This window comes from Apteryx rowi, unplaced genomic scaffold (assembly GCF_003343035.1).
Source record: "Apteryx rowi isolate R43461 unplaced genomic scaffold, aptRow1 scaffold_414, whole genome shotgun sequence".
Taxonomy (NCBI): Eukaryota; Metazoa; Chordata; class Aves; order Apterygiformes; family Apterygidae; genus Apteryx; species Apteryx rowi.
Genome location: NW_020450647.1, coordinates 339861 through 362950, shown reverse-complemented (window position 1 = coordinate 362950; position 23090 = coordinate 339861). Strand labels below are relative to the sequence as shown.

At 45.8% G+C, this 23090-nt stretch overlaps 2 protein-coding genes across 3 annotated transcripts in view; one reads left to right on the top strand and one right to left on the bottom strand.

Moving 5' to 3' along the window:
- Positions 1 to 8473: 8473 nt before the first annotated feature.
- On the bottom strand, positions 8474 to 16755 carry XAF1 (XIAP associated factor 1). Of its 2 annotated transcripts, XM_026075940.1 has the most exons (9): positions 16678 to 16754; positions 16469 to 16541; positions 14139 to 14274; positions 13001 to 13057; positions 11930 to 12185; positions 11050 to 11117; positions 10448 to 10801; positions 9887 to 9956; positions 8474 to 8627 (listed from the first exon to the last, which is right to left on the bottom strand). In XM_026075940.1, the coding sequence occupies exons 1-9, from the start codon at positions 16685 to 16687 to the stop codon at positions 8614 to 8616; spliced, it is 1038 nt and encodes a 345-aa protein (XP_025931725.1). In that variant the 5' UTR covers positions 16688 to 16754; the 3' UTR covers positions 8474 to 8613. The 2 variants fall into 2 exon arrangements, with proteins under 2 accessions (XP_025931725.1, XP_025931726.1); XM_026075941.1 differs by lacking the exon at positions 13001 to 13057 and having other exon boundaries at positions 16678 to 16755.
- Positions 16756 to 22368: 5613 nt separating this feature from the next.
- Positions 22369 to 23090, top strand: part of SLC13A5 (solute carrier family 13 member 5) — a 15316-nt gene continuing 14594 nt past the window's right edge. Inside the window, exon 1 of the mRNA XM_026075924.1 lies at positions 22369 to 22410. The gene's annotated coding sequence lies outside the window, so the exon portion shown is untranslated. The remainder of the gene's footprint in view (positions 22411 to 23090) is intronic.

The following is a 23090-nucleotide window of genomic DNA, read 5'->3' as shown; positions in this document are numbered from 1 at the left end:
CTTTGGGACAGGAGTATTTCTTTCCTATGGGGTTGGAAAGTGACAGTGGAACCTGAATAATAAAATGGCGATAAAATAACTTGCATCATTTTCCCAAGAGGCATATTATCCATTCCTCTATTTACATTTAAGAGCACAAGACCAGAGGAGGACTTTTTGCTTGGGAATCYCTTGCTAGGATAAGCAATGTAAATGAATAATCCAGTACAGCCTGAGCTGTACATGCACCCACCAGCAGCCTGCACCAGCAGCAGGGACAGCAGCGTTAACAGGGAGTGGTGAGGGGGCCTATTTGTCTCAGCTATCTTTGCAACTGAGTAAGTCTTTCTCGAGGGGAGCTCCTTGTGCTTTGCTATGCTTGATCAGTCCAAAAAGATTTATAATTCTACAAGTCATGTACAACAAAATTATTCCTTTGTTTTTTATGCAGGTTTTCTGAATCAGAAAATCTTTTGAGTGTTAAGAAACTTACTAGCTGGAGCATAACCTCTCGGTGCTAAGCAGTAGAGTTGAGAAAATTAATCCTGTCTCAAAGAGAAATAACCAGACAATGTGTCCAATAAGTAATTTGAAATTTCACACTGAGGAAAGCAGATTCCAACACTACATTAGACAGACTTCACATGAAGAACACACCCTTTTGGATGTTCCTAGGTTTGAAAACAGGCAGCACGTGCTGGTGCCCCACACTGCACCCCCTTTAGAGCCAGCAGGACATCGCGTGCACACTCTCTGGCACGCACCACATCCCGCAGGAGACAGGCGATCATGCTGGCTGCCTGCATCGCAGAGTTACTGATCCCTGCTTACACAGCAGCTCCTGTGGGAGCCTCAGTGGTAATTCCATAGTCAACACCACAACTGCTAATAATCGCTCATCCCGTCTCCTCTGTGAGTGGAAGGAGAAAGACTTGTAAGTCAGCATTAATGGCAATTCTCCTATTTTCTAACACAGGGAGCTCACAGTCTGAACACTGTGAGTGCCCTTACCTTCCACGTGCTGCTGCTGAGCAGGTTCCTGTGCACTTTTCCCACACTCCGCTGCGGCGCTGGCTCCCACTGCTGCGGCCATCACATCTCCCGAGGCGGAGAAGCCAGCGCCACAGCAGATGCACAGCTACACCTGCTCTGTAAGCAGAGGCAGAAAGCATCGTTTCTGTCCCTGTTCACACAAAGCCCTGCCCAGCAGGGTCCAGAGCATGCCCAAGGCTCCTAGGTGTGCCCAAAGTACCGTAATATTGCAGTCAGACCTGCAGCAAAAACACAGATATTACAGACAGCAAAGGGCATGTGATTGCGTTCATGTGGAATCGCATTTTAGAAGACCCATACAAAATCCTTACAGATTTTACATATTTCTAGCTTGCCAATGTCCATTGGAAGTACAGTACACCTGTACTGGACCTATTCTTTCAAGAGGTACATGGATTTTCTTCTTCTTTCAATTTCTATTTCATTCTCATTAAATTGGCAAAACTGGGAACACAGTTTTTGGACCTGTTAAAAATTCAAGCAGCACAAAAAACTTTTTAAACTGAAAATGGTTCATAAGAAACAGAATTTAAAACCCAACTGTAAACAATAATCATCCTTTGGATGATTATTTGGCACACGGTTCTACTTATCATAGTTTATACTATTTCTTTGCCTTTTTAATAGAAATGTAAAGAAAAAAATATAAAGAACCAATTACTTTTTTTTTTAAATAATAAAACATGCAAGTAAAACCCAAAGCATGATATGTCCCCAAAACAACATAAAATGGATTTATCACAACATATTAGAAAGTTCAAGCTCTCAGTAGGGAAATATAATGAAAGCTCAGACTTTTGAAGAACTAAATCTGCAGTGCTTCTACTGGCCACGTTACACATGCTTTAATAATGTCCACAATATTGAAGCATAAAGTCTCCATGAAGGACAAGCAACTTGATATTGTTCATTTTATTTTAATGTCTCAATGAATTTATTTGCATACTTCCATATATTTGTTTGTTAATGCAATAACAATAAATGCTTAAATAAAAATATTTGCCATGAATCAATTTTTAGTGCAGTTTATTGCTTCTGCAATGAAATATTCAATATGGGATTCATTTTCATGTGTTATGATGTGTGTTTACACTTAACAACTTTGTATCACAAGAAAAAAGCATAGGCTATTCAGTTTAAAAATCCTATTTTGCCACATTTCATTGCACTCTCCAAACTGGAAACAYATGCCTACATGTTTTGATAGCCAGAAAATATGTTTATATACATTACATATCTTCACCATGCATAGATGACCAAGAAAGTCATTTAAGGAAGTCAAATGGGTTAAAAAAAAAAAAAAAGTATCTTCTGCAACAAATTTTGGGAGAATATTTTGCACATCCTTCCTCAATGAAGCTTGGAAAAATATTTCTGCTAAAAGAGAACTTTTTTTCCTCATAGACTTACAGTTGTCTTGTCCGAAAAACTTTACATTAAATGAGCATCTCCTGATGCTAAATTGCATTAATCTCACCCCCAAACCCACAACAAGGTTTCCTACACAAAACTTAGGTACATCATATGAATATGCTACTAGTAATTTCAGGGGTGACTGATGATTTGCTTTCAACCCACATCTTGGGTTTTTTTTTTTTTCCATTCTATCTGTGATATTTTTCTAAGTAGCTTGGAAAAAATAGTTAGCCTACCTTTTAAAAAATAAAATAAAAGAAACGAACAGCTTTTCAAATTAACAGGTCACAGAAAGGCATAATAGCTCTCCATTCAAAAATGACAGTGGAGAAAGTTTATGCAGCGCTCAGCTTGAATTTGCGCAAATGTTGAGAACCCTTTTTGTCACAACAGCTCTTATGAGCAAATCCCGCTCAGGACTACATGTCTTTTTCTTCATGCCTCCAAAGCAGCACAGTACAGAGCCACACGCTGGCAAGGAGTGCCTCTGCAAGCCCACAGAGCACATGTTCTCAGGGTCTGCAGTCAGCACCGACTAACAGCAGCTGGTTTCCCAGACCACAGACATGTACCTGCAAGTTGGCCCAGCTGGAAGACTGGATTTTCACCTAAATAGCTGTCGTGCAAAGAGACCACTTTTTCATGGCAATTTTCCACTACTCATTAAAGTACTTCTGACAACCTGGCAAAAACAGTTTTATTGTCAACTAAAAAAGAATCCCAATACAGTTCTTTTCTGTGGTGAATGTTGGCTGAAAACTCAAGCTTTTTTTTGCAGAAAAGCTTGCAGCAGTACCAGCACTGCTCAGGTGTTGCTGAACAGCCTCCAAACCCCCCACGCTCCCCTCAAGGTCAGCAATGAGAGAGAAAGCTGCAGCCTCTGCCGAGGCGCTCCAAGCCCACGATGTTTGCTGTTGCTTTGAAGCATTATTTGCACTGCCAGAGCAGGGCACGTGCAGTGCACATGGCCGAGGAGCAGCACACAGACCAGGTGGTGCGCTCATGATGCTGCGGCCATTCCCACGCAGGAGCCTTGCCATTGCCATGCTGCCACACTCGCAAGCCACCACCTGCGCCCCAAAACCAACAAGCACCCTCAGCAGCCCACCAAGGGAGACGGGCGCCCTCAGGACGTGGTCTGCCTCCTCCATCCCGACCGGGCCAGCACCGCATCACCGGCCTGAAGGGACCTGAGGGGTCACYGCACCGTGGCTGCTGCAGCATGGGAGGACCAAGCTCACCGCAGCCTCCTGATCTGCTGGTCCTGGCGATTTGCTCCCCCCCACCCTGTCTCTCCCTAGATGACAGCACGTGCACTGTGGCAGAGCTAAACACACCGGCAACCCGTTGGGGAGCCGGTCAGCTCCTGCAATTCAGGAGGGTCTCCAGAAACAGAACACCAGCACCGATGCACTCTTCCCTTCCCCACGCATGCTAACAGCCCTGGCAGGCACCTCCGTGGCACAGAACCACCAGGACTGGCCACGGCACTGCCTGCTGGCGGGCTTGTCCGGCTGTGCCAGGGCTGGGTCCGGGGCCAGGGAGGGCAAAGCCCTTCCTTCATCAGCTCTCCAGCTGCCTCTTGCATGATTACGGATATAGTGCAATTTCCCCAACATCCAGCTTGGGCATGTTTCCAATAACCATCTCCATGGGGCTCCAAGCCTTCACAACCATCCGTCACCATTTGGCTATCATGACACTTCAGTGTGGAAATGAAATGTTGTCCTTTCACAAAGCCAAGAGGAGTGTTATTGAATTTTTCTTTTTAAAACCAAGCTGCTGACTGACTCACATTTTTATCAGCCTGCTTGCTCCATGAGCCTCATAAGGGGCTGGCGTTAAACAGTTTGCATCAGTCCCTGGAAGAATCTGCCTACCACGCTTCAAGAACGAGACAGTGCAGCACGTAAGGATGTGCAGCTATATGTAAGGCTGCTATCGTTTTAACATGTACCGCTATCTTCTAGGGAAGAAGACTACCTTTGCCAGATGTTAATGAGAACTCATCCAAGTAGCTGTACCACTTCTGCACACATCTGGACAAAGATACCATCTAGGCCTGTAGATCTCAGGAAAAACACCTTTCTAAAATTAAAAAAAAAAAAAAACAAAGAAATGCATGGCTCTCAGGTTTCTGACAGTCCTCGAGTTCTTTTCTTTTTAACACTCAAACTCCCCCACTATTTACTCTAACTTTTACGGCATTTTTTCCTGAACCACTGGGGAAAACATTCATATACCATAGGAGAAGACCAGTCCTAGTCATCTAAATAGTTTGTTTGTTAGTTTTGTAATCAAAACTGTAGTTTGGCTCAAGTTTGTGCCCAGTTTTATCCAGATGTGACTCAAACCAGGCAACCCAGAAAACCCTTCAACAGCAAATGAAGGGCTGTCAGGCATGAGTTCCCATGCAAGCTGTATAGTAGGATATAGTTTGTAAAAAATACACTGCCTGTTTTTTCTTTAGGAATGCTCAGATTGTATGTAGACCTTGTGTTGGTTCTTAACAGATGATTTTTACCCTCTGTATTATTGAAAATTCGTGTCCCTGCAGAAGATAGTAATAAGTACCAGGATCCCACACTGACCCTTGAGGCAGAACCGCAGAGAAGCAGCTGTGAGTAAATCCACTGACAAGAAGGGTCATTCAGCTTCTCCCTATTGGCCTACTACAGGGTACACTGCCAGTTTAATTTCTTCACCTAGTTCCTCCTGCTTCCCATGACACTGCTTTCTCATCACAACAGCACAGAGGGTAGGATATGCCAGCTGGCTTTGCCATGCATTGTAGTCATGCAGCTCCCATCTCCAAATGGCCAGCAGAGCCTCCAGGCAGGATCAAGGTGCACGCACCACCACACCACTCCCTGCGCTGGAGGGGACACCAGCGGCACACACCCCCAAAGGAGCAGCAAGCACGGGGTGCGCTGCATGCTCATGTCCCATAGGCTTGCATTAAAACTTTCACTACAGCACCAGACTGATTCCTAAACAAGCAGGGAGAGAGATGTTGGCAAGCTTTTACTGGGGAAGGAGTGTCATACAGAGCTAAATTGCTTCCTGCCACTGCTGTACAATAAAAACACCTCTTAAGCTCCAGGGTAAAACCCCAAAATTCCAGTGTATTTGAAACACAAGCAGCGTGAGGAGCATAGCACCACATTACCCAAGTACTTGTCTGTGCAAATCTGAACTTCATTTTCTTACTCAGAATTATGCTTTTAGTCTCACAATCATTTTCTGCTTCAATAAATACAACCCACTTACTTAACTTTTTTAAAGAATGAGACAATAACAAAACAAAGCCTCATTACCAAGGAAAATGCATGCTCACCTATACTGATAGTTTCTCCAGCATCTTCAGGTACTTCCTCCCAGGGCAACTCTCAGCCCCCTCTTATCAGGTTTCCATGTGGGGCGGAGAAGAGCTCATTGAGTCCTCATCACTGTCTGGTGACCAGGGCGGCTTCCACCCTCACCCCAGCTGCATTGCCTGGCTGGGGGTGTTGAAAGCAACAAGAGCCAAAGAAAAGGGAGTTTGTTCCAAGCCTTAGGCTTGCGTTGCCCTGTCCGTATCCCGTACGGACCCGCAGGCCTACGATCTGCAGTAGGTCACCGCTGCTCTTTCGTACAGATCTTTTGTCTCTGCAAATGAGCAGTCTTCTACCCTCCTGCTAGAGAGGAGCAGTGCAGAAATAGGTGTTTTTGTAAAAACGAACAGCTTTGCTTTGTCCCTCAAGGAGCTCACCGGGGTTGGGAAGGGGGTCGTGGTGGTGGAGAGGGTGAGCACAGCTCCCGGACTGGCCACAGCCCTTCCCCTGTTCCTGGGGAAGGAGAGGTTCAACATGTTTTCAGGTGTTTTCGGGACCTCTAGCGAGATTTCTTCATCTAGCCGCTGCTTTCTGGGGCACAAAGTGATGCTTCTGGCTGAGACAAGCTCCTCACAGCTGGCTGGCACCTGCCGGCCTGGGCCGCCATCACGGGCTGGAGGAGCGCGCTGGCCGGGACACTGTCGTGGGCTGGAGGAACGTGCCGGCTGCCGTGGCGCGAAGGCCCAGAGCTGTGCAGCGTGACATGACACAGGAGCACGATGCTGTGACAATGCCGCGTGGTCCGGAGCACAAGGAGACGCAGGGCACGAGGAGATGCAGGATGAGGCAGGAGTGCGACGCAGGGTGTGAGGAGACACAGGGCGACACGGCGTGTGAGGAGACATGGGGAGATGTGGGACACAAGGAGACGCGAGGTGAGGCAGGAGCATAACGTGGGGTGCGAGGAGTCGCAGGGAGTGAGAAGACGCGGGGCGACGCAGGGCGACACGGGGCGTGAGGCGACATGGGGCGTGAGGTGACGTGGGGCGTGAGGAGATGCGGGGCGACGTGGCATGTGAGGCGACGCGGGGCGTGAGGAGATGTGGGGCGACGTGGGGCGTGAGGAGATGTGGGGCGACATGTCATGTTGAGGCAATGCGGGGCATGAGGAGATGTGGGGCGACGTGGCATGTGAGGCGACGGGGGCGTGAGGAGACGCGGGGCGACACGGGGCGCGAGGAGACGCGAGGTGAGGCGGGGCGCGAGGCGTCGCAGGGCGCGAGGAGAGGCGATGCGGGCGGCACCCTGCTCCCGCTCCCCAGCTCCGGGGCCTCAGCCCCGCGGCGGCTCCGCGCCGCCAGTACCGCCGGCAGCCACACGATGACACCCCAGCACAGGTTTACCGAAATAAACCCCGCGGCTGCTTTGTAATCCAGGAGAGGAAACACCACTTCCCTAATAAACTAGGCCTCCCTCCCCCAAAAAGGATCGTGGCCTTGTGCTCTAGTGTAAATTTTGTGACACTTCCCAGAGTCCGCCACACGCGACCCCGAAGCTGCCCGGTGCCGGCGGCTGCAGCCACGACGGGGGCCGGGGCCGGGGCCCGCAGCTGCCTGCACGCCATGCCCAGGTGGGTGCCAGCAGCACCCTGCAGCTGCTCGCTCCTGCCTGCCTGCTGGGCTGCTGGCGAACCGGCCTGGATTACAGTAATCTGGTGTGAAATAGTGTCCGCTGGATTACAGTAATCTGGTGTGAAATAGCGTCCGGGCTGCCGGCGAACCGACCTGGATTGCAGTAATCTGGTGTGAAATAGCGTCCAGGCTGCCGGCGAACCGGCCTGGATTACAGTAATCTGGTGTGAAATAGCATCCGGGCTGCTGGCGAACTGTCCCAGACTACAATAATCTGTCATAAAAGCAGCTTCCTTTCAGCTCCGTTGGTGGTGTGACCTGGTTCCCAGCGCAGCCTCATGGGCAGGTGTTGGTGCAATGTGGGGTGGCAGCAGGAGAGGGCGAAGGAGGTGGGAGCAGCCCTCATGGGGGGACACCCGACGCGGTGCTGCTGCAGACTGGGCCGCTCGTGCAGCACCCTCCACGGGAGCATCCTGACTAGGGACAAACGTGTGTTTTTCACTGAAGCTATTCAGTTCAAAGGAAGGAATTTCAGATACAGTCCTACAAGGCTTTTTGTAGCTGAAATCTGACTTGGTAATCTTTAATTTTGCTATTTCCTGCCAAAATTAGAAACAGCCTTGCCTTCACATTCTAGTATTTTACTTCAGGTTAATCAACCTAAAAGTGTTAGCTGGAACGAGAATCTCTTTCCTCTGTGAGGACAAGTCCTGAGAGAAAAATCAACTTTCCCTAGGTTCAGTGATGAAATTCCCACTGAAGTGGAGAGCAGGATTTAATGCTTTTAAATTTCACTGGGCAATGCCCTAAGATGCACTAAGGCCTCAGTGACAGGAAGGGGAATTGGTGGTGCTCAAAACAAGTAATTCTGAATTGTTCATTTCCTTCCCTCCCCCCAGACAAACATTTTTAAATAAGCTGTTCTCCCTGCTAAAGTGGGGTGGAAGATGTGCTTTCCCCAGGCAAGATTACACAGAAATATTTGAAATGACAACAGCTGTTGAGCCCCATTATTTTTAGAGTTTTCTGGTGAAATCTGTTAAAGGCCTCTCTTAATAAGGAATAAAAGTCAGAACCACATTTTGTTCTTCATCCAGAGTAGCGAGTCAATTTTATTTTTTGTCAATAAAGCTAGTGTACTTTCAGTGCCTTTTGCTAAAGTTGAGCTGAAGCTTCATTCTGAAGATGCATCTCTATTTCCAGATTTAAGCACAAGTGTCCTAGAAGGAGTCTTCTGTAAAACAAACAAAGCCCAGTTATCAGTCTCTTTAAAGAAAGATTCACAGTTTTACAGCCTTCCTGTCTCTATGTCATTATTAAGTAGAACAGCCTAAAGAAACATAATGCAAATCAAATAATCCATGAAATTATCATGTACTTATTTTTATTTGAGTTGTCCTGTAAATCAAAACTAGACGAACCCTCCACTGCATACTGTGGTGCTTGCTCTCTTTATTTTAGCCGGAGATGAAAGTTTTACAGGCAGAAGTAAAGGAGTTCTTCTACTGAATCAGGTAGATAAACACAGATTGAGAACAACTGCTTTGAGTTTCATTTAATTAACTGGGCTGAGTGGAAAGGATATTCCTTAGGATTTGAGAAGCAGAGTGGGATGTTAGCAAATGGAGAAGTGGTAAGATTCATAGCCTTTCTGGGACAGTGGAAGGAGAGTTACCTAATACCTATGGATTAGTGCAAGTTCTGCTGGAAGTGTTGTCTTGGATAACTAAATCAATGCTTCTATTGAATACATAATTTTTACTACAGAGAAAAGATGAATTTTATTCCTTCTCTTCTGAAACTATTTTGTAAGCCTACATTCAGTGTTGGAACAGATAAACCCAGAACAAAATGGCTGTTCTGTGAAATTTTTGTGCTGATCTCTGCTTACAGTGGGATGGTACTGCCCTGTTCATACTAGCATAATTTGAGAGGTACAGTATGTGTTTTTGTGTGCACATGTGTGTGAGTCAGGAGACTGAAGAATGTATTGTCTTTGAAGCAACACCTGCTTAAAAAAAAATTATTGAAAGAGGTACTTTATGGATCAAGTGCAATCAGACATGATTTTTGTGAGTAGTTTATGCTGCAAACATGCAATCTTTTGGAGGTAAATTATCTTTTCATTTCCAACTTGTTTAAAATGCATTCTTCATACTTGTTCTTCCCTGTTGAAAAAAAATTAATGCTGGGAAAGCCCAAAGTGTTGGGGTTTTTTTATTCTCTTGACTTGAACTAGCTCTTAATTCAACTATCAAATGGGAAATCTAGCCTTTTTTTACTCTTTTGTTACAAAAACTGTCTACTGAGTCTCTCCAACTACCTCATGGGAACCCAGTGTGTTGGAATACCAAAGAGCTTTGTGATATTCTGAATGCTAACTCTTCTAGATGTACTTCCTCTGCAAAATACTGTTCCATTGTTCCAATTTGTCTAATACAGAACAATTCTGGATGACAAGTTCTCTTTTACATTTCACAATTTCTGCAATACCTTCTTTTCCATGACTTGATTTTGGGGTCATCCTAGTATTTTGTAAAGATGTCAAACGTAGACACTTGATCTGACAAATAAATAACAATCATATTAGAGGAGAGTTTAACATTGTATTCAACATGCAGTTATATTCAGTAGGGGAACAACTGGGCCCCTGTGTTGGGATTGAAACTTATCTAGAGTTCCATCTCTGATGCAGCTGAGATAGAATCATGGTAACTTTTTAAAGGACCAATATCAGCCTATAGAAAATAAGGAGAGTGCTGAAGACTTTACAGGATTTGACCTTAAAATTAATGACTTCAGTCGTTGTTACTTTTTCCTAAAACTGAGGCAGACTGTAGGCAATGGAGCTAGTCTGTATGGATGTGAGCATAAATAGCTAATGGAATTAGCCAATTCCATGCTTTACAGAGAGGATGTACCTGCAGCCAGCATTTCATACATAGCTCTGGAATCCAGAATAGGTCCTGGGACCTCAGGTGACGCGTAGTGACTCTGTAGGTATGCCCCTTACTTAAGCATATAGGAGCAAAAGCCCAAGGTGTCACTTCTCACCTCATGTTTCCGAAGGGTTGGAAGTGGCAGGAGAATGTTGCAGTGGGCACAGGTCACCATTGTGTCGTAACACAGGGTATCTTTAAGAACTTGAGGTGATGTGGAAAGCCCACCCTTTGTGGGAGAGGGAAAGCCAATCCTCTTTTTGTTCTTTGGAGGTTTGAGCAAGGTTTTGGAAGTCAATGGCTGGCCCCTTTCTTTCCCTTTGGGATGGATGTCTTTCCATGCCATTGCATTCTCAGAAGTGGAAGAGGGAGCCAGGGAGGAAGAAGATTGAGAAAGGTCAGTGCTGGGTTTTGAAGTTTTCCGGCCAGCAAGAGCCTTTGTCAGCATATGGGGTGCACTGCTTTTATTCTGTAAAAAGAAAACAATAACAAAGTGAAGAATGGCATGGCACCCAACTGCGTAGTGTATTGTGGTTTAGGACAGGCATGAATCATGGGGAGCGGCAGTGGAGACCATCTCACAGTAATGCTGCAGCTGAAAATGTTGTATCATGAAACTACACAAGACACACTGCCCTTTCTTACATAATGTACAGCTTTTCCTGGCTGGAAATTAGGAAATTAACTGTTCTTTGGTTCAGCATCAAATCTACTTACCAGATGCTGGGGGTACTGATCATCTGGGAATGACTTATTGCACTTCAGACAAAGATTGTCACTGTCACCTTCAGGAGAAAAAAATGGAGAAACACAGCACTCACACAGGTCATCTAGACAGGCTGCTCAAACCCACCTTATGGTCACTGATGCTAGAGAAAGACAAGATGCTAATTCCACTAGCTGAGAAGGAATTAGAGCTGTGACTACCTTCTGCTGTTGGTACCACTCAAAATCAACACAATATCCCTTCTTGTGAACTTCAGGATATTTGTAATTTCACTCCAGCCCCTTTCTCTGTCGCTCAGGGTGCTTCTCTACTACCTTGTCCTAGCTAATTTTAGGCCAGGAATGTCTATGTCCCGTTGCTAGGGGTTTTGCTTCCTACAGTTTATTTTACCAGCCACTGCATCATTGTCCTACTGGTGCCTGTTCCTTTCTGGAATCATTGACAGGATTCACATATTTTTTGTCTTGTCATAGTCTGTCCGATACCTTTGGCCATATAAAGCTGCCTAAAAACCTCAAGAAATCAAAGTACATATCTCTGCCTTCAGATTTTGAAGTAGAAGGGAATTCTATCAAATTTCCCCTGTACGGAAAAAGAAAGCTCCGCTTGTTTTCTGACAGAAGAAATTTCACTTTCAGGATATAAGGGAAGCATAAGAAAGAACATGGCCAATGAGCAAGAAGCTGGTGCAATCACTTGACTTTAAGATAACCAGCGTAACTGAAAACAACACTTGGCCCTTTCACTGTGGTTGGTTAAACAACAATCCCTTTCAATCTGAATTACTGAGGATTGTAAAGAAGGCAGGAGAATTTTCACTGAGATTTAACAGAGGTGAGCCTGTCCATGACAATGAGGAATTTTGGTTACCAATGGTTGGATAAATTAATGTTGCATGAGTAGATGCTCCACTGGTTTGAAAGTTCACATCCTTATGGCTGGATGGACCACTTTTCTGACAAATATCTTTGTGTTTGTTCTGATCTTTGTACATGACATATTTGTTACATTCCCAACACCGCTCTGTTCGGCTGGCACAGGTATTCAGGTGTTCCTGCAGCTTGTTGAAGGGCATTTCCAGCTCGCAGATCTTGCATTTCACTGCTCGTTCATGGCATTCCTTGGCCTGCACATGAACAGAGGAAATTACTGTGAACTGTCCATCAATAGTAAAAGAGGGCATCGGGTAAGGGAATGAGTGACTGTTTAAGAATGTATCTGCACAGCCAAATGAAGGCATGGAGCTGACCTATCTAGACTAGCTTTAAGTTAGGAGAATGTGGGCAGTATAAGGCAAAATGGGAATCAACAGCAGTGTAAGATGTGTTGTGTCAGTATAGTTAGCAACAGAGCACAAGCCCACCTAGAAAATTCCAGTACTTAGCTACCAGAACCAGGTGAAGCCTGCTGTGTTCACTGCTTTGGTTCCTTGAAATGGTTAGACTAAAGCTAGAGTGGACAGGCTGCTCTCACTTCCCAGCTGCTGCCAATTCCTTTGTGTACCTCTTCCTTGGCTGTCTCCCTGGAGTCACACCAACGACAGTTCCTGTGCAAGGTTCCTGTGTGAGGAAGGACTCTCACTTTGTGTAACCTCCTCTTTGGAAAAGCAGGTAATATGAGTGTGAGGGCAGAACAGAAGTGTCTTTGGGAAGTTCTCAGAGAACAGCAGCCTGAGGTGCCAAGGATGAGAAAGTAATAGGTTATTTCCTAAAATAAAATATCACAGGAGGACTGGATGGACAACCACCACAGGATATACTTATTTACAGAGGGTTAAAGGTATGCCAAAACAATGCCACTGTTGAGAAGTTTGTCTGATGATGGTCCAGGACAGGAGGCAGGGATTTATACATTTTTGCTGTTGCCCCCATTAGTGTGACTCTTGGTGGCTGGTCAAAGGGATCAGCCTAGAGGATGACAAGTATCATACTCTGCACTTACCTTGTGACACTCCAGCTGGTACTGCTGCATACTCTGGTGACAAAGATTACATCTGAGCTGCAAGTGAAGCATATAGCAGTTCATGGGGAGCGTAGCAGGATGGTTAGTGCTTTCATAGAGCAATACAAATTCAAGCTGCTGTGATGAGCTCCCAAATATTTTCATCCCAATCACTGACAAAGTTTTGGTGACTTTTTGTTTCTCTATCAGACCTGAGCCATGTTGTTGAGATTTTGAGGAAAACCCATATCTGATGATTCTGCAGGAAGCTGTCGTTCTGTGCAGGGATCCAATTCTGAAAGGTCCCAGTGTGAAATACAAAGTGTATTCAAAATTTTGACTGAGGTTTACCTTGAAAGTATAGGGCTGATAATCAGCTAGCCTAAATTATGATAGGCCCTATAACAACATAGGAGGCATGCTAGCTTTCTTGAGGTTTGCCAAGAGACCTGCTCATGTGTTCTGTTATGCAAGTGAAATCAATGGTGCTAAATCAATAAAACTAATAAGACAGAATAAAAATTCATGCGTATGTATTCAGGCTTCAAAATAGTACCTCTAGCTGCAGGGTTCCTAATGCTAGATTTAAAATGTCATGAACTTGCTATATGAAGAATCAATCAACTTACTCTGCCAGTTCACTTTTGTTTAAAAAAAAAAAAAAAAAAGATGCAACTTTGTACAAGCAAGGTTTCTGTCAGATCAGGTACTGTCCATCTTTGTCTGCATCATCTAACTTTATGCTGGAGCAGGCACTGTTCATCCCTCTATGACAGACACAGAATTCACACAATAGCTTAAGGTGGCTTAAATTTTGTACTGCATGCTTCGGCTAATTCACAAGCAATAGTAGCGTGTATTTGTGTCTGATCTGTGATTGTATTACTGGGGAGCTGGGACAAACAATCCTGGAACCACAGTGTAAGCTATATTCCCTGAAGCTGAGTGTGCAATAAGATCAAAAGATGCTGTAACAGGACTGAAGGGTTATGTCAGACCCTTACAGATTTTCTGGTTAAATAATTATGGAAGTTCAAATATACTTAAAATAGAGCACTGTAGCAGGAACATACTTCAGGGCTGGCAGAGCTTTTTGGTATTTGCAAGAAAAACCTGAAGAAAGTGGAGCGCACCTCACCTGCTTGTGTGCTTCTGTTTGATGGTCTTTCATATCCTTTTGGGCAACTGGCTCATCACATTCTGGACAGAGAGTGAGAAACCGCAGGCAGTGGGCCTCATGGAGGGAGAAATTGGCAGCAGACACATCTCGTTTACTGCCAAGTACAGAAATGGAAAGGAGTGAATGAACTGGTTACAACTCAAATGGTTTGTCCCTAAAAACTAGAAATAAATATTTGTAGTTCTCATTCATCCTAATGAGACATTTAGAGACTGGGCTCTGTTACTGAGGTTCTGCCATATTACTAGGGACACACTTGAAAGGGACAGGGCAGCTGCTAGAGGCTCCTGGTATATGGGTCCAACTTTTGTTTCAGGAAGAGCTACAGCTGTTGTTTACGTTGTTTTCAGCTGTGGGAAAGAGAGGTCCCTCTCTGTAAATGGAGACGTTTCTGGGTGTTATCTGAACCATCCCAAGATGTACAGCTCTTTGGCTCCCAGCGGACCAATTATAAGGTAGCCCAGCCAAGGACCTGCTCTGTTCACGTGAACACTGTCTCTGGGCTGAGAGGCACAGAGATGTTGTCACCATGCTCAGTGGGTTCAGGAAGAGTCACTTAGTCTATACAGGAATCAGTTGCTTGATTTTAATAATTGATGTGTTTATGACACTGGTGACTAGGATTAAGATACAATTTAACAGAGCTTGAGTGCGATCTCCTGAAGATGCTCCCAAGTGCGAACTTTCAGCAGTATAAAACTGCTATTGCTCCCCTTGGAATGGCTTCAGGGTGGCTGACCCGTGCCTCAGCTGATTCCCAGGCTTCCTCTGCCCGCAGGGCCTGCTCTGATCCCATGGGACCTGCCTTAGGATGTTTGCCTCACTGTTCTTACTTCAGGCCCAAAGACATTCAAGTCTAGGGCAACAGGAGGTAAGGTGTGTCCCTGTCACTTCAAACCCTTTACTGCAATGGGCCACGGACACTCTGGCAGGAGGTCCTGATGGTTGGCATGAGGTAGCGACAGTCATTAGGGCCTGGTGGATGAAGGTGAGCCATGCAACCTTGCTGGCCTGCAAGAGCAGAAGTCTGCCTGAAAGGACATGCATACTTCAGCTCTGCTGCTGCGGAGAGGTGGGAGGCAGAGCAGCTGATGTCATTTGGGCTGTCTGTGCTGGTCCTTGTTACAGAACCTGGCATCATGACTGGGTCATAGAACCAGCCTGCCCAGCACATTCACTGGGCTCTCAATGTGGAGGGAATAGCCAGCATGAGGCCACGTAATTAGGAACAGCCCAGCCCCAAAACAGAGCAGACACAGCAAGAAAGCCCCAGGGAGAGAGGTAAGCAAGGAACTCTTCTAATTTTCTCAGGGAAGATAAGTTGCAGCAAGGAAATCTGCTTTAGACATCAGGAGAAGCTTCTCATGATGAGGATGGATGAACACTGGAATGCATTTCCTGCGGGGATCTGTAATCTCTGTTACCAGAGTTTTTAAGAATGCTTTAGAGAGACACCTATCAGAAGTGTTTTAAGTGCAGTAGGTTCTTCCCGGGAATCTTATCAGCATTCAACAACTGTTTTAATCAAAGGATCCTCTATAATCTTTTAGAAGGAAATCCACAGGCCCTCTTTGGGCAAGGTTGAGTGGTGGTTTTCTTTTCTGATCAAATAAAATTCAGTCTAAGCTTTATTTATTAATTTAATTTTAATTCAGATTCTTTGTTTCCTTGCTTGTGTTTGGCCTTGTTAGGTTTGACTCTGTTTTTAATTGCAGTGCTTCACAGTCTTCCTTCCTATAGTTTGCCTAATGGTCTACAAGCTACTAGTTGAGACACACCAGGCTAGGTGACCTCTCACAGCCCCTTTCAGACTTTTCTTCTATGAGAGATGGCAAATTATCCTGAAAATTTGCATATTTTTGTCACTTAGCTGCAAACACAGCAACAGAAAGGAACATTAGCCATGAGGGAAAACTGAGGCAGCTGCAAGGTTTGGCATGGTCTGTCCACTGACTCCTCTGCCAGACGCTGTGAAATTACTCACAATGACATTACGTAAAAAGAGAATAAGGCGTTTCCACCCTCCAACACCGGAGAAGGCTATGGAAGAAACCTCTCCACAGGAAAGCAGCAAGAAAATGGCAACCTTGAAATGTGAAAATAACTAAAAATCTTTTTGTTTAGTACTCAGTAGCTAGCCTAACTTATATCTCTTCCAGCACATATCCCCCCTCCTGTCTCATTCTCCCTCTCTCTATTAAGGGAAGCACAGATAATATTAAGGAAAATCTTAGCAAACTCTTGAGACCCTCACACTTTATACGAGTGGAGACACAGAGATCTCTTACCAATTTTTGCAGAATCTGCTCTCTTCAGTCATAATTTTTCTCTTTATCCTTCTCAGTTTTGTTTCTTCAAGAACTGAGAGGAAAAAAATGAAACTGAAAGTGTCTGTGGCAATAAGCCCACCCCGAACAGCTGCTTAGCCAGAAATTTTTTAAAGGAGAAGTAGCAGCATTGCCAGACAAGTATTAGTTTTTACTGCGAGTTTACTTACAGCCACACATAGATTAGTTCACTAGTCCTCAGAAGGTCTTTGGGGTGTCTCCTTCCTTCTTTCCCAAATAAGTTTAATTACAGTAACTGGTTTATTTAGCAGAAAGGCAGTTTTGCCCTCTGCCCGTTAGGGAAGCTGTTTTCCCCTTTCTTGCTGTAGCAAAGAGGCCAGTTGGGGTCAGCCAACACTGTCTCCTGTGGCACGTGGGTCACATCTGCCCGTGACAGGTGGGGCACATCCGCCCTCTCCCACCCGCCTGCAGGCTCCTGAGCGGGGAGGCAAGAGGCTGCAGCAGCCTGGCCACGCGCAACCCCACAGGCCAGCAGCTCCAAGGCACAACAGGCAGTGGGACACCCTCTTTCTCGCCGATCCTTGGAGAGGCCGCAGGGAGCCTCCAGGCCTCGACCTCCCCTTCCCGCTGGCACCCTGTGCTGGCAGCCACGCACAGTTAGCACCAGCACCCATCCACAGAGAAACCTCCAGGGACCATGGCAGTCCCCTGCTGTGAACTCACCTTTGATAATATTTTACTCRTAACCGTGACATTGTATTCCACCAGACCAGAAGCAGAGGTGAGTGCCAGAGAAGAGGGAGAGGGTGCACCATAAAAGACAACCAGGAACGAAGCCACCTGTCTCGGGCACTGTGGTGAGCGAGGCAGCCCAGGCACCAGCCGCACTGCCGGCGAGGAGGGCTCCCGCACACAGCAGGCTCTGCCTGCGACCGCCCTGCCACCGTGGCCCCCACCTGCGGCTCTGCCACCACCCGCCATGTCACCACGGCCATTGTTATCTCAGCCACCCGTGCTGACGGCCACTGGCTGTGGGACCTTTGTTGCATAGCTGATTTGTTGCAGGGAGGCAGGGCGGGGGTACACGGGAGCCACCTCCGCTGCAGCAGTCATGGTAGCATCCAGCCTCCCAAACCCACCATGGCACCTTGGCCTCCCTGGGGTGACACTGGCCCACCCTGCCAAGGGCAATGCCCACRTCATGAGGAAAGGCAGCTATAGCAGAGGGGGAATAGTCACCCACCATCACCGCTGGGGAGAAGCCCAGCATTCATCCTCTGTCCTCGCCTCATTGCGCCCCACTATGTGGCTGCTCAGCCTTGCCCCAGGAGACACCTGGACCCCACTGTTTCCCCCAGTGACCCTCAGACCACTTCAAGATATCTGAGTATGAGCAAGGTGAAACCTCCAGCCTGCCTTAACCAGCTTTGCCCTTTCTCCCTGGACAGATCTGGCCGTGGTTGGGACTGACTGACTTACCATCGGAGGCCGCAGATGCAGCAGGCCCCTCCTGGCGCYGGATCTCAGGTGGGTCTGCAGATGTCATCCCTCAGCCCAGCACAGAGTAAGCCAGAAGTCCAGGCTGCAAGTTCCCTTTGGCATGTAGCGGCTTTATTGCTTAGGGATATTAACGGCTATGCAGCCCTATTTTTTTGGAATTTATGAAGAATTGCGAGCTAGGGAGAAACAGGAACAGAATTTCATGTCTTTGTTTCAATGCCAATATCAGTATATTCAGGATTCTCTGATGGAAGGCCTAGAAATTCCCTTATCTGCTACTACAATAGATCTTTTACAGCAGTGCAAAGTGATGAGCTCTTCTTTGATGTAATAGACCATGCAAGGCGGTGTATAATGAGATACAGGAGAACTGACCTTCTCAGTCTGTAGAATGGGGACGATAATATTAGTTCTTCTACTTTGCAGAGCTATTGGTAAAAATCATTCAGTAGTATTTGCATAATGTATTGCAATGCCGTATACTACAGATATCCCAGGTGTTACTGAGAATTTGGCTGTCAATTCAGTGTGGTTCATTCTACAACCATAAAAGCCCCTTCCAACCCCCATTTTTCTCTGGGAAAAATAAAAGAAGAAAAAAGAAGCCCAATAACCCATCTAGACCTGGGAATAATTGGTGGGTTTTGGGGGGATTTTGTAACACAAATTATGTAATGAAGCAGAGAAAAGGCTTTTGAAGAAATATGTTAATGAGATGGCAGCTAAAGGAGAGGATTACAGAGTTGCCAATTACAAATCAAAATTTTAATGTGATCTTGTTTTGGTTTTGCTTTTTTAGTCATTAGCCTGTGCAGCATTTGAATGTACTTTAGGACTTCATGCAATCTATACAGGAAATACCAATTCTAGGGCAAGAAAGCCTGATCACACGCTGACTGAGAAAACCCCACTGACTCAAAATTCATAATGAGGGCTTTTATGTAGAAAGTTGTTGGGCACAGGGATTGTACTGAAAGAACTGTTCGTTCAGAGTCTCAAAAGCTTTTCTTGGAAAAGTATCAGATGCTCCACTGGGAACTTAGTCGAAGGATACTCCTAAAGCAACACAGTGGACTGGCAGAGGCTGTGAAAGTACTGACTGGAGGGAAAACAGAAGGTAACGAAACAATGTTGTTTGCTGAATGCCAGTAATAACTCTTTCTATTTAAATCCCATGTAAATCTTCCAGTGCATAACATTGTTGTACAAGACCTCTTTTAGGCATCTTTTCAAGTAAAGCATCACACAGAGGTAAGTTCTGAACTGGTCGTTTTTTAAATGTGATCTTCAAAAGCCTGGGTAGAAGAATGATCTTTTTCTGCTAAATCCTAGCATGTCTCAGGATCAGTTGTTTGGCTTTTGTTTCTCAGTGTCAAGTATCAGAGTACTTGCAGTCAGTCATTAATATAATTTTGTTAAAATTTTGTATCTCTGGGTGCTGCATGGAGTCTGCAACACTGTAATAACTTAAAAAAGAATGTGAGAAGCATTTTTGTCTTGATAGGGGATAGCAGTTTTGTAGGTCAAACAGATTGCTTTTAAACAGGCAAACAAGTTTGTAATTGTGTGGCTGGCCCGCATTTGAATTAGAGGCAGAAAATATTTATATCTGTAACTAAATTAATCAACTGCTACCTGTAAAGCCTTCTTGCCACAGAACATTCCTATCCAGAGATAAGGGCAGCAACTGGGACATTGGCTTGTAGTGGATGGGATGCATCAAAAAAAGCAGTTTTGTGGGAATGAGCCAGACTGTACTAAAATCTTTCCAATATTTCCACCTAGACTGATGATCCTGGAATTCCTGCCTCCCCAAGGGACTTCTTCTGGTCCCTGTCCACTAACCCAAACAATGCATGTCAGCCTTTGTTATCTAGTCTCTGGCAGTGTCCTATTTCTGAGTRCTCATATCGTATGGAAATTACATTTATTCTAGTATCTCTCGTACAAGAGGAAGATTGCAAGGCTCTGCGTGTGGCTTGATAGCACTGCTAAGCTCATCTACAAACTTGCTGCTTCTGAAATGAGCAGCCTTTACCATCTCAGCCACCACTGTTCCCACCCCAGGCGTAACTGGCCCAGCCTTTTGTGCTGGCTCTGGTGCTCACGGGACACTTCAYTGCACCTATTCAGCTCACTAACTCAGCCGAAAACATTCCGCTTTCTTCATTGAGTTAGTTTTCTGTCAGTTCAGTCAGTTGAGGGAGGACWCCAGTAACCTCCAGAGCCAGTGGCTGGGAAGCAACAAGAAATCCAGGGCAAGCTGGCAGGCATGAGACCTCCCCTAGTCAGTGGCAGCAAGCTGTTAGGTGGGCTCGGCTCTGTTGCTGCATCATGCCCTTGGGAAATCTGAATTCTCCTCCCATCTCTGCCGCATTTTACGTGATATTGAGAAAAGACTATCAACACACCCTCAGGCTTTAGTGTAACAATCTACGGAATGGGAACAAAAGTCATAAGGCTTTTCTAAAACTCACTTGGTTACTGTTCCTGAAATGCTTTTAAATCTTTGTGTTTATTGGGGTGGAAAACAGTACATACAGCAGCAAATGGGAGCAGTAGGGGCTGGTAACCAGTGAAAGGGGTCAAGATACAAGAGACTTGATTCAACTCCCAGTTCCACTTCATGTCACCACTCCGTGCCTAAGTCTCCTCTTAACACAAAGATTTGGCTTCCTTTGTAAAGTGATTTGAAATTTACTACTAAGAACTCTGTAAGAGCAAGATACTATTCAATGACAGGGTATCAGAATTTAGCCCAAAGGCTGCTACAAGTTTCAGCATCCGAATAGTGTCTGCCACCAAAAGCCATTTTCACCTACTGCCTTTAAAGCAGTAGTTGAAGGCTGTGAAACCACATATCTCAGTCCTTGTAAATACTGCTCTGGTCTCTGCTATATTCAGAGAAGCACTGACTAGAGGGAAGGATTTTTCTCTTGAAGGTCTGCAGTTAGTGTTCAATTACCGTGAGCTGAATTTCAGGCTGTGGGAGATTTTTGTTTGAATGCTCTTTTTGAATCCTCTAAAAGTTCTCCTGCTGGAGGCTTTGTAAGCACAAGGTCTCTCTGCAGCTTCCTTTTGCCTGCCTGTCAGACTAGTTCCGGAAAGCAAGAGGCCAAAGCTTTGTCCTCCTTTCAGCCCCTTGGCACACTGATGAGGAAGTTCATGGGCAAGTTATGTGAAAGAGTTGCTGTTCCTGTAGCACTCTCTGATCCAGGCAGTACCAAATGTATCTGAGCTGTATGCACAGATTTGAGGGGGATGGAGAACTGCTGGAAGACTTGCCAAATCGAACACAGTCCTCTGTGCTTCTCTCTGCTGGAGCATGCTGAACCCTTTGAGAACAGCGCCCAGCCTTAGCCTGCATCGTTACTGCTCTCCTCCCCCATTTCATCCAGTCATGCTCTCCCTTTCCTAAACCTTGACTATGCATTGCACAACTTTTCCACCTCCTTCTCTGAATGTAGACATCTTCTTTCTCATTCTTTCTCACCCAATATTCTTTTTTTCTGCCTATGTGGTTGCCCTTCATGACAATGAAGAGGGTACTTCAGTATCTTTCATTCTGATTTCCAAGTATGCAGTCGCTTGTTCTTTTTGTGAAGCCTTTTTTGGTTTGTTCCATATCACAGAATTTACTTCGGATGGCACACTGAAGGCAAGCTTGAAATAAGCTCTGCAGAGTAAAGAAATATTGATTCCCTTGTCTGTACTTGACAAAGAGGGAAACTGAGGCATGGACTGGCTAATTGACTTGCTGCATGATTGTTTATTTACTGCACTGCATCTCTTTAAATAACAAGACAGCAGATCATATTTGCACTGGTCTCTTAGATAAAGTTAACCTTAGTACAACTCCTTTAGAGTTAACTCTTTGCATTTTCTTATTCAAGAGTTTGTAGTGTTTTTTGTTGTTGTTGTTGTTGAATAGGGAGCATTTCTTCACTGGAGACTGGCCACAGGAATGCAAGTTTTGGCTGGTTCCCCACTTTCTGCGAGGCTCTACACTGGTGTGAAGTTTCTTCTGTGTTGGTAAGTTACCCAGAGGGATTGCTGCTAAAGGTTTGAAGATTTGGAATCTGTACAGATCCGGTTGGCTACTATATTTCTGAGTGGACGTTCATTGCTTTTACAAACAGAACAGCTACATTGGAGTGTCTTGTTTTGAACTGTCACTCAAGTCCCTCTGGTCAGGAGAGGACAAATAGTGCAAGCTGTAGTCAGAGCTCCCTCATTACTTGGTGTGGGATCTGAAATTCTTTATTTCTGTGAGTAACCCCTTGGTAAGACTTTATTAAGAGTTTGCAGGATCAAATTGTCAAGATGATTCCTGCTGCCATCAATTTCAGGGGGCTGTTGACATCCCAGAAGCAATGCACAGAATGTCAACAAATTCTTTGTCCTTGGTGCAGCTTCCAGTCCCTCCCTCCGTGCCACCAGCTGTCCTTTTCTGCCCTTCTGATTGGGCTTGCCGCCCCTTCAGTAGTGCCATCACATCTGATTGTGTGGCTGCACTGTAGACCAAATCACTGAAATGAACTGGATTAAAGATAACCTTTGAGTTAACCTTTCTGGGTTATCTTTAATCCAGATCACAAACACACAAACCCTCACAAAATAATAGGCCACGAAGCACAGCCATGCATGCCTGCACAGACCTTTGTTTTGGGGAGAACCCCACTGTGGTTTTAACTCTCCAGTTCCCTAAAGTAGTTCGTTCCTTCCTCACCACTGCTTAAATGAGTGAGAGATCCTCCCTTGACAGGAGGACATCCGGTAGTCCAAAGTGTGAAAGCAGCCTTGTACCAGCACGTTAGTCCCCACAGATAATACGCAGTATGAGAATCTGTTGTTAGTGGCAGCTTCCCGTAAGCACTATGAACAGGGAGGATTTTCTTAAAACACCCTCACGGCTGGAGCAATAGAGATGCCCTGGATGAAATGGGGGCTCTGGGTGGCAGGGCCGGTCCCCGTGGGCTGAGGGTCTCCTGCGGGGATGGCAGGGGCAGCGCCCACGGGCAGAGGGGCGGCCCGGTGCCCCCTCAGGACCGGGGCCCGGGCCGCGTCCCCTCGGCGCCGGGGCGGGCGGGTCCCCTCCGGCCGGGCGGGACGCGTCGCCCCC